The sequence below is a fragment of the Salmo salar genome, chromosome 19, assembly GCF_965601325.2.
Source record: "Salmo salar chromosome 19, fSalSal1, whole genome shotgun sequence".
In the NCBI taxonomy this organism is placed as follows: Eukaryota; Metazoa; Chordata; class Actinopteri; order Salmoniformes; family Salmonidae; genus Salmo; species Salmo salar.
The window spans coordinates 67,560,624-67,572,313 of NC_138309.1; the positions used below are offsets into that span (position 1 = coordinate 67,560,624).

Consider the following 11,690-nt stretch of genomic DNA (forward strand, 5'->3'; position numbering starts at 1 on the left):
TCATATTAATTAGTACCCCAAACCGTTTAGTTCGCTTTGCACATTAGCGGTACTGACATAAGACAAGTCCCGTGGGGATCAGTGCCAGCGAAAAGTGATTTCATGTCACCAAGGAGGAACATTTGTGGACACCCAAATGGGGTGTTTGAGTGCTCAGTTATCAGTGGCACCAGATTAATGAATTTCCCATACTGTATTAATTTTTAGGTTGCATCTACCAGCGTTTCATATCCTCTGCATAATTTGTGTGGGTTGAGTTGCTATGTTGACTAAACTAGACTATTTTTGGAATCATGCTGGTTTTTGTGAATTTCAACCAATGTGAAGACAACTCATAATACATGCAATTGATTTGAGTTTATCTATTGAATGTAATAGCTGTATTATTACGGCATTACATGTAATAATATTGTAGCTTATTGGCTCTAATGGGGAGAACAACTGTTGATAAATGATTGCCCTTTAAATCATAGATATTAATTCAAATGATTGGGGAAGAGGGAAGCTGTCTAAAAAATATTTATTTTAAAATAATCATTATATATTTTCTTACATTCACAAATATTAATTCATGTTGGCATCCATTATTGCAATTGGTACAGACTCCTTTGGTATGGACTGTTTACATGCTTATAGTGACATACCATGCTGAATCAACCAAAATCAATTAAGTCTTCTTCCTGAATTACATCTTTCTGTCCCCTTCTCAACCAATCAGCAATCAGCTCCTTCACCTCCTTGCCAAAGTCCTCGTGCAGTTCGCTAAATTCCACCTTGGGTCCTGACCCAGTCACTGACCATTCCCCTTGGGGCGGGGCTGGGACATTAATAGGCACAACATTTGCATTTCTCTTGGGCCAGAGTTTTGGAGACCTCTTATTGGTTGGTTTAGAGGAAATGGGAGGAACTTGTAGCATTTGATTTGTGCTAAAGCTATGCTCGGCTCCCACACTTGGCCCTAGGTACTGTGAAAGGGTCGCGGTCCCAGAGTTCAGCCAAATCAGCGACTGAGTTGGCCTCTCTGTGTTTGCAGCCAGTGTAGACTGCTGGGATGGGTCACCAGGAAATGTTTTCATGGCCTCTGTGGAAGGAGGAAGGAGTGACTAAGAAAAAAGGTGCTAGGACATTCATGGACACTTTTTCATTAAACACAGCTGAACATTGATGAAGGTGCTTTGCATATGTAAAACCATCTTGTGTATAAGTAGCGGGAACCACTAACTCATAAGTACATTTCAACGCGGTCACCAATCCTGATCCTGCAGAGTTTTATTCCAGCCAAGCACTAAAACACTTGTTTCAACTAAATCGAAGACTTGATGATTAGTTGAATCCGGTTATTTACCTACTAGCTCGCAACGACCAAGCTCGACCACTTGTCTTCCAGCTACTCTCATGACCAGGCAAACACCTTGTTGATGCATCTACTCCCAATTATCTAGCTTGCCTAGTGCTGGAATGGAACAAAATCCTGCACCCATTCACCTTTATACTGTTTCTCCAGATCCATGACCAGCGCGGCCAGGTAGCCGTGGTTGGCCGACAGCAGGGCCCTGATCCAGCTCTCCTGGCTGGGCTGGTCCTCTGCGGCTAGCTTGTAGGTGCGCAGGCCCGGTTCACCGCTCCACACCAGCGAAAAGGCAAACTGCTCCTCAGACTCGCACAGCTGCACTGAGCAGCCCTCCAAAACAATGACGCCAAGCAGGTCGCGGTGGTTGGGCCGGTCCTTGTAGAAGAGCAGGTTTGCCTTCAGCATAAACCAACGCTTCTGATAGGAAGTGTTTCTCTCACCCTGTATGTAAAGGTACAATGGGATGTTTAGTCAAAACAATCTGTTGTTCACAGTTCAACACGTCTGATGTCAGTATCAGCCAGGGCGTATGCAAATAGTTATTGTAGTTGAATCATTCTGAATTAAAAATAAATATGTACATAATATTATTTTCCTTAAATCTAGCACAAATGAATGTGCTCTGGAGAGAACATTTTACATATCTGGCATTCGTACTGTATCAAAAAATCTTTATCATATTAAAAAATACCAATAAAAACGAGTTTACTTTATGTGCAGGCCTGAATAGGCACTCTTCCCATTCCAAGCTCAGCCTACACAGTCAAATACGTGCGCCTCTGCAGTTTATTGCTCAATTGTCACTGAGGGGGTTTCGACTAGGCTGAACCGGGGTGCACCGGGTCATGGCCTGTCAAAATTGCACTTCTGCTTTATCCCAACCGCTCCGAAAGACACACATACAGTGCCTTCAGAAAAGTACTTTACTTATTCCACATTTTGTTGGGTTACAGCCTGAATTTTAAATGGATTAAATTGAGATTTTGTGTCACTGGCCTACTCACAATAAGTTCAGGAGTAAAAATGTGCTTAACAAATCACATAAGTTGCATGGACTCACTCTGTGTGCAATAATAGTGTTTAACATGGTTTTATGACTACCTGAGTTCTGTACCCCACACATACAGATAATTGTAAGGCACCTCAGTCGAGCAGTGAATTTTAAACACAGATTCAACCACAAAAACCAGGAAGGTTTTCCAATGCCTCGCAAAGAAGGGCACCTGTTGGTTTAAAAAAATAAAAATAAAATAAAAAAGTGAATATCCCTTTGAGCATGGTTGTGTTATTAATTACACTTTGGATGGTGTATCAATACACCCAGTCACTACAAAGATACAGGCGTCCTTCCTTACTCAGTTGCCAGAGAGGAAGGAAACCCCTTATTTCACCATGAGGCCAATGGTGACTTTAAAACAATTACTGCGTTTAATGGCTGTGATAGGAGAAAACTGAGGATGGATCAACAACATTGTAGTTACTCTGCAATACTAACCTAAATGAAAGAGAGAAATGGAAGACTGTACAGAATACAAATATTCCAAACATGTATCCTGTTTGCAATAAGGCACTAAAGTAAAACTGCAAACAAATTGGCAAATAAATTAACTTTATGTCCTGAATACAAAGCGTTATGATTGGGGCAAATCCCCAACATGACACATCACAGAGTACCACCATATTTTCAAGCATGGTGGTGGCTGCATAATGTTATGGGTATACTTGTCATCGGCAAGGACTTGGGAGTAAAAAAAAAAAAAACATTTGTGGAATAAAGCTAAGCACAGGCAAAATCCTAGAGGAAAACCTGGTTTAGTCTGCTTTCCAACAGACACCTTCACCTTTCAGCAGGTCAATAACCTAAAACACAAGTCCAAATATACACTGGAGTTGCTTACCAAGAGACCATTGAATGTTTTTAAATTGTTCTTAAAATGTTCTTAAACATTGAATGTTCTTAAAAGACTTAAATGGCTGTCTAGCCATGATCAACAACCAACTAGACATAGCGTGACATTTTTTTTAAAGATAATGCTCAAATATTGTACAATCCAGGTGTGCAAAGCTCTTAGAGACTTACGAAGAAAGACAGCTGTAATCGCTGCCAAAGGTGATGTATTGTCTCAAGGGTGTGAATAGTTATGTAAATTCGATAGTTACGCATTTCATTTTCAACACATTTGCAAACATTTCTAAAAACAGGTTTTAACTGTCATTATTGGGTATTGTGTGTAGATTGGTGACTTAAAAAAAATATTTAATCAATTTTTAATTCAGGCTGTAACACAACAAAATATGGATTAAGTCAAGGGGTATGAATACTTTCTGAAGGTTGGAGAGGTTGGAGCAACCGTGAAGCAGTTGTTGTGGAGAGGTTAAGTGCCTTGCTCAAGGGCACAACAGTGGGCAATGGCATCTAGGATATGATACCGGAAAAATCTGTCTGGAACTGAGCTTTCCGAACACACCCAGGATTCGGACTGGCAACCGTCCTGTTGCTGGCTCATCTCTCTAACCGCTAGGCTGGCTACCTGCCGCCCCGGTCATATTTTCTATATAAATACATAAATCTGTGGTGCCCGGTCATTTTGGGGCCATACTTGAGAACATAAGCAACCACTTTAATTAACAGTTTCTCTGTCTCAAAATGCATATCAGCCAGGCACGTAAATTGCCCCTCCCCCCTCAATATTTAGAAATGGGTGGGTGTGTGTGTCTATTTGTCAATAACAGCTGGTGCGGGATGTCTAATATTAAGGAAGTCTGGAGGTATTCCTCGCTTGAGATATAGTACCTCATGATAAGCTGTAGACCACACTATCTACCAAGAGCTATCAATATTTTTTTGTAGCTACGCTCCTAGTGGCCCGGGACTGTAATGCAGTCAAACTTAAATCCGTTTTATCTCATTTCTATCAGTACGTCACATGTGCAACCAGAGGGGAGAAAATAAACCAGCTCTAGACCACCTTCACTCCACACACAGAGATGCATACAAAGCTGTCCCTCGCCTTCCATTTGGCAAATCTAACCATAATTATATCCTCCTGATTCCTGCTTACAAGCAAAAACTAAAGCAGGAAGTACCAGTGACTTGGTCAATAAAGAAGTGGTCAGATGACACGGATGCTACGCTACAGGACTGTTTTGCTAGCTCAGACTGAAATATGTTCCAGGATTCATCCAATGGCATTGAGGAGTACACCATATCAGTCACCGGCTTCAACGACGTCGTCCCCACAGGGACCGTAGGTACAGATACAAACCAGAAGCCATGGATTACAGGAAAAATCTGAGCTAAAGTCAAAGAGCTGCCGCTTTCAAGAAGCGGGACACTAATCCGGACGCTTATAAGAAATTCCGCTATTCCCTCAGACGAACCATCAAACAGTCAATGCGTCAATACAGGACTAAGATTGAAACCTACTACACCGGCTCTAACACTCGTCAGATATGACAAGGCTTGCAAACTATTACGGACTACAAAGGGAAACCCAGCCACGAGCTGCCCAGTGACGCGAGCCTACCAGACAAGCTAAATGCCTTTAATGCTCACTTCGAGGGAAACAAAACTGAAGCATGCATGAGAGCACCAGCTGTGCCGGACGACTGTGTGATCATGCTGTCCATAGCCGTTGTGAGCAAGACCTTGAAAACGGGTCAACATTCAGAAGGCCGAGGGGCAAGACGGCTTACCAGGACATGTACTCAGAGCATGTGCGGACCAACTGGCATATGTCTTCACTGACATTTTCAACCTCTCCCTGACCGAGTCTCTGATACCTACATGTTTTAAGCAGACCACCATAGTCCCTGTGCCCAAGAAAGCGAAGGTAACCTGACTAAATGACTACGCCCCGTAGCACTCACGTTGGTGGCCATGATGTGCTCTGAAAGGTTGGTCATGGCTCACATTACCATCATCCCAGAAACCCTATACCCACTCCAATTCGCATACCACCCCAACAGATCCACAGATGATGCAATCTCAATCGCATTCCACACTGCCCTTTCCCACCTGGACAAAAGGAACACCTATGTGAGAATGCTGCTCATTGACTACAGCTCAGCATTCAACACCATAGTGCCCAACACATCTGCCACACTGATCCTCAACACGGGGGCCCCTCAGGGGTGCGTGCTCAGTCCCCTCCTGTACACCCTGTTCACCCACAACTGCGTGTCCAAACACGACTCATTAAGTTTGCTGACGACACAACAGTGGTAGGCCTGATCACCGACAACGATGAGACAGCCTATAGGGAGGTGGTCAGAGAACTGGCAGTGTGATGCCAGGACAACAACCCCTCCCTCAACGTGAGCAAGACAAAGGAGCTGATCGTGGACTACAGGAAAAGGAGGACCAAACACACCCCCATTCACATCGACAGGGCTGTAGTGGAACGGGACGAGAGTTTCAAGTTCCTTGGAGGGCACGACAACACCTTGTCCCCCTCAGTAGACGGAAAAGATTTAGCATGGGTCCCCAGATCCTCAAAAAGTTTGACAGCTGCACCATCGAGAGCATCCTGACCGGTTGCATCACCACCTGGTATGGGAACTGCTCGGCATCAGACTGTAAGGCGCTACAGAGGGTAGCGCCTTGCCCAAGCCCCACACCCCTGCTTCTCCTTCACCCAGATCCAGACAGCTGATGTTCTGAAAGAGCTGCAAAATCTGGATCCCTACAAATCAGCTGGGCTAGACAATCTGGACCCTCTTTCTAAAATTATCTGCTGAAATTGTTGCAACCCCTATTACTAGCCTATTCAACCTCTCTTTCATATTGTCTGAGATCCCCAAAGATTGGAAAGCTGGCGTGGTCATCCCCCTCTAGACCCAAACTGATAGACCTATATCCATCCAGCTCTGCCTTTCTAAAATCTTCGAAAGCCAAGTTAACAAACAGATCACCGACCATTTCGAATCCCACCGTACCTTCTCCAGTATGTAATCTGGTTTCCGAGCTTGTCATGGGTGCACCTCAGCCACGCTCAAGGTCCTAAACGATATCATAACCGCCATCGATAAAAGACAGTATTGTGCAGCCGTCTTCATCGACCTGGCCAAGGCTTTCGACTCTGTCATTCACCGCATTCTTATCAGCAGACTCAACAGCCTTGGTTTCTCTAATGACTGCCTCGCCTGGTTCACCAACTACTTCTCAGATAGAGTTCAATGTGTCAAATCGGAGGGCCTGTTGTCCGGACCTCTGGCAGTCTCTATGGGGGAGCCACAGGGCTCAAATCTCGGGCCGACTCTTTTCTCTGTATATATCAATGATGTCGCTCTTGCTGCTGGTGATTCTCTAATCCACCGCTACGCAGACGACACCATTCTGTATACATCTGGCCCTTCTTTGGACACTGTGCTAACAAACCTCCAAACGAGCTTCAATGCCATACAACACTCCTTCCGAGGCCACCAACTGCTTTAAAATGCAAGTAAAACTAAGTGCATGCTCTTCAACCGATTGCTGCCCGCACCCTTCCGCCCGACTAGTATCACTACTCTGGACGGTTATGACTTAGAATATGTGGACAACTATAAATACCTAGGTGTCTGGCTAGACTGTAAACTCTTCTTTCAGAATCACATTAAGCATCTCCAATCCAAAATGAAATCTAGAATCGGCTTCCTATTTCACAAGAAAGCCTCCTTCATTCATGCTGCCAAACATACCCTCGTAAAATGGACTATTCTACCGATCCTTGACTTTGGTGATGTCATTTATAAAATAGCTCAACACTCTACTCAGCAAACTGGATGTAGTCCATCACAGTGCCGTCTGTTTTTTCACCAAAGCCCCATATACTACCCACCACTGCGACCTGTATGCTCTCGTTGGCTGGCCCTCACTACATACTCGTCGCCAAACCCACTGGCTCCAGGTCATCTATAAGTCTATGCTAAGTAAAGTCCCACCTTACCTCAGCTCACTGGTACATATAGCAACACCCACACGTAGCACACGGTCCAGCAAGTATATTTCACTGGTCATCCCCAAAGCCAACACTTACTTTGGCCACCTTTCCTTCCAGTTCTCTGCTGCCAATGACTGGAACGAATTGCAAAAATCACTGAAGCTGGAGTCTTATATCTCCCTCTCTAACTTTAAGCATCAGCTGTCAGAGCAGCTTACCGATCACTGCACCTGTACACAGCCAATCTGTAAATAGCAAACCCAACTACCTCATCCCCATATTGTGATCTATACTCTTGCTCTTTGGCACCCCAGTATCTCTACTTGCACATCATCATCTGCACATTGATCACTCCAGTGTTAATGTTAAATTGTAATTATTGCGCCTCTATGGCCTATTTATTGCCTTACCTCCCTACTCTTCTACATCTGCACACACTGTACATAGATTTTTCTATTGTGTTATTGACTGTGCATTTGTTTAAGTGTAACTCTGTTGGTGTTGTTGTCGCACTGCTTTGCTTTATCTTAGCCAGGTCACAGTTGTAAATGAGAACTTGTTCTCAACTGGCCTACCTGGTTAAATAAAGGTTAAATAAAGTAAAAATAAATTAAAAGTCACTTCGTTTTGTCTTCCCTGTGGCTCAGTTGGTAGAGCATGGTGTTTGCAACGCCAGCATGGTGTGTGCAACACCAGGGTTGTGGGTTCGATTCCCACGGGGGGCTAGTACCAAAAAAAATGCATGAAATTAAATGTATGCATTCACTACTGTAAGTCGCTCTGGATAAGAGCGTCTGCTAAATGACTAAAATGTAAATGTAAAATGTTTTGCCCTGACTTCACCATTGGCTTTGAATTTGCATTTGATAATTTAGTCAATCTGCAATTAAAAAGGCAAGGATGGCAAGCAAAGGATTGTGATAGCTGAAATGATAGAATATACAAGTTAGTCTGTAAGACATGCAGAAAGGCGTGTTATCGGGTTACCTTTTTATACAGGTATCCTTCTTTGTCGACGGGTGAGCTGCACGACTGAAAATGAGTGAGGATCTTCCCAGTAATCTTCATCTCAACACCATGCTTTTACCATAGGAGTAGCTGGAGTCGGGCTACATAAAAACAAGGAAGTTAGTAGGGCACCCACCACGTCACTGCAGCACATTCTCTCACTGCGGACTTTACTTGTCAAAAAAATATTCAAATATTTTTGAATTATCGAATGATTTTTTTGTCTAATGATTTAACGCCATGTGCGTTTGAACTTTGAGATAGTAATACAAAGTTCGCTTACTTCATTGCTGTGAGGGTGAAATGACGCATCTTTACGAATATTAGGCTTATTCAATATGCGCAAATTCATTCTCTCGATTGTTTAGTTACCGTTCACAATCCGTAATTATTATACACAATTGTAATGCTTTGTTGCAGCTATGGGAATCCGTAAAACAAAAACGCATAAGCTACTGTAGCGTTCATCATGAGAAATGCCTTAAACGTATCTGCTTCCGCATTTGTAAAATAAAGGCAAAGGGAAGTTTTGTAATATTATTGGGCTAAGAAGTCGTAGGCTACTTCTCTTCATCGTGAGGAACTCAAATGAGTATGCCTAGTAAAAGAGCATATGGTAAATTGGGTTGTTTACTCACCTCTCTGTAGAATAACGTGTAAAGGCTCGGCAGGTATTGGCTAGACCGTATACTGTTGTTGTCAAATTGACGTAAAAATAAAATGTTGCATTTTACCTAACCCTTTTCTTAACCTTAATTAACGTAACAAATTATTAGAATTAGGTTATCCCAACCTGCTACAAAAAGTACATTGTGACATAAACTGTATCCCTTCTAGACAAAACCGTCCCACCAGCTCCTTGGGTGTTGTCAAACACTTCCTGGTAACTAAGGTGAGCGCTCAACTGAGCACATCGTCCACGTCAACGCCGCATAGGTAACATGGGCCCACGCCCCTCAACTGTATGCTGATAAAGCCAGTGGTATAACGTTCTTAATAAGTAAAAATACGTTGAAGTACTTCTTAAGTCGTTTTTTGGGGGTATCTATACTTTACTATATATTTTTTTTTACAACTTTTACTCCACTTCATTGCTAAAGAAAATATATAATTTTTACTCCGATAGATTTTCCCTGACACCCAAAAGTACCTCTTACATTTGGAATGCTCTGGCAGGACAGCAATATGGACCAATTCACACACCTATCAATATAATGCGTTGTCATCCCTACTGCCTCAGATCTGGCGCAATCACTAAACACAAATTTTGGGCTTGTAAATTATGTGTGTTGGAAGTGTGTCCTTGTCTGTCTGTAAAAAATAAAACGTTGTAATATGGTTTGCTTAAAATTGATGTATTACTTTTACTCAAGTGTGACAATTGAGTACTTTTCCCACCACCATACACAAGTACATTTTAAAACCAGATACTTTTACTCAAGTAGTATTTTACTGGGTGACTCACTTTTACTTGAGTCATTTTTTTAAGGCATCTTTACTTTCACTCAAGTATGACCATTGGGCAATTTTTTCACCACTGAAGCCAGCATTGGATTGAATGAACTGTATTCACAATGTCAGGTCACACTAGATCTGAGGTCATGTTGATAAGGGACTCCTTTGTCATGGGGATGTATACCCCATTGTCTTCTCTGTTGGTTTATGCAAATCTCATCAACCCCCATACAATTGTGTTGTAGCCTATGAAATCATACTAGGTGTTTATCCTTTGAACTGTACAATTAAGTTAATGATTTGTGATAGTTTCTGAATGTGTTGCAATTGCCTCAAATGCTCACATAATGGAAATAACTTAGATGAAACTGCTTATGTTAATGTTGATTGCGGAAACAGTCATGGAAATTAATTCCACACAGTGTTAAATGCCATGTACTATCCTCATGGGTTTGTAATAAAGTAAAGGCACATGCTTATCATGTGTCCATTTCATTGTCTGAGTAGTGACTGACCACCAAACACTATAAGGCTGGGTTTACACAGGCAGTCCAATGCTGATATTTTTTTCACTGTTTGAGCAAAATAACAGAATTGGGCTGCCTGTGTAAACACAGCCTAAGAGTTGCACAATTCCCCACTCTAAGACTAGAGCTATTTTGTAACATGAGGTAGGCCTCTCTTTATGACGATTATAACGTTAGAGCATGACATTCTAAGATGAACACTAAAATAACCCTGTTCCTGTTTTGTCCCAACTAGCCACCAGACAAACTAAGCTAATTGTTCATTTCAATGATTGACCAAACTCAACACACCTGAGCCCTATACTAGCCTGCTCCGGGTCAGGCGAACGCCATTTATCCTGAAAGGTTGCGTCATCATCCCCTTCATTTGAGGAAAATGACGGATTAAATATTCTAATCCAATGTTTGTGTTAAATGGTAACGTTAATACCTATCAAATTTAGTAATGACAGAATGCATTTGAAATTTCACACGGTAAAAAACTTTTGTAGGAATTAACAATTATTGTATCGATAGGAGGGGGGGGGAAAGGTGCTCATGCATTAATACGCACACCATAACCGGCCTTAACGATAATAAAATAAAGACCGCACTTCTAAAAAATACTTTTCACACCATAGCCTGCTGAATTTAATTTCGGCACAAATGAAAATGTGTCTGTTTCAGCATTCTCAACGAGGAGTTCGACACGCACACGCAGCTATAAACCTTCTAGAGTAAACAGTAGGCAGGCGATCAATATCCACCGTCATTACGGAAACCATCTAGCAGAAGAACCAAACAGAAGCAAACAAAACGGGGCAGGACCTACCTGAATTTGTCCAATAGGAAGTCTTGAGTTTTCCGTTTTCAAAACAGTAACAGCGTAATGATTACACCCCTGGCTAGCTTTAGAAAACCATGAGTAGATGCAACTTCATTCGTAGTATATCCGAAGAGGAAGAGAGGCCCAACTCGAAGGAAAATCTGTCTCTAACAGGGGTTGTTTTTTCATTGTTTCGCCCACCAAGCAAGAAGTTTAATAATACTGACTTTTTTTTTTATCATGCATATTCATGTCATGAGGCTAGTAGCATAGCATCTCTCTCTCCATTGAATACTGGCCGTTGATGTCAACAAACCACATCGAATATTAAAAAATAAATTACAATAATGAGCTGTATCCACCAATTCAAAGAAAGGATAGGCAGGAGCTAGACAGCCCACCGTGCTGTTTTGTGAACGACGACTTCCATTGTTAGGGTGGAAAGACATGCCAGTATATCCATCTTTGGTATACCCCTCCGGTCTTCCAGGTAGGTTCAAACAAAAATATTAGTATGCCTGAGGCACTACAGGACCGGGGTTTCCTACTCCTCTCTGCATTAGAGGTTGCAAGCCTGTTCAATTCATTCTATTTCTATGTTCTGACAGGTAGAAAGAGAG

The 11,690-nt window shown here is 42.3% G+C and overlaps 1 protein-coding gene across 3 annotated transcripts; it reads right to left on the reverse strand.

Annotated features, from left to right (window-relative positions):
* Positions 1-503: 503 nt before the first annotated feature.
* On the reverse strand, positions 504-11,219 carry LOC106579077 (sesquipedalian-1). Of its 3 annotated transcripts, none has more exons than XM_014158613.3 (4): positions 11,077-11,219; positions 8,263-8,384; positions 1,486-1,792; positions 504-1,081 (listed from the first exon to the last, which is right to left on the reverse strand). In XM_014158613.3, exons 2-4 carry the CDS (start codon positions 8,341-8,343, stop codon positions 654-656), a joined length of 816 nt encoding a protein of 271 aa, XP_014014088.1. In that variant the 5' UTR covers positions 8,344-8,384; positions 11,077-11,219; the 3' UTR covers positions 504-653. The 3 variants fall into 3 exon arrangements, with proteins under 3 accessions (XP_014014088.1, XP_014014086.1, XP_014014087.1); XM_014158611.2 differs by lacking the exon at positions 11,077-11,219 and adding an exon at positions 8,922-9,229; XM_014158612.3 differs by lacking the exon at positions 11,077-11,219 and adding an exon at positions 8,567-8,817.
* Positions 11,220-11,690: the final 471 nt, after the last annotated feature.

What these genes read in the sequence shown, in the direction of transcription:
- LOC106579077 (XM_014158613.3), bottom strand. Translation starts at nt 8,343, where the DNA reads ATGAAGATTACTGGGAAGATCCTCACTCATTTTCAGTCGTGCAGCTCA. An exon ending in AAGGATACCTGTATAAAAAG is followed by an intron (nt 1,793 to 8,262) that starts GTAACCCGATAA and finishes CTTTACATACAG; the next exon opens with GGTGAGAGAAACACTTCCTA. An exon ending in TCTGGAGAAACAGTATAAAG is followed by an intron (nt 1,082 to 1,485) that starts GTGAATGGGTGC and finishes CTCCTTCCACAG; the next exon opens with AGGCCATGAAAACATTTCCT.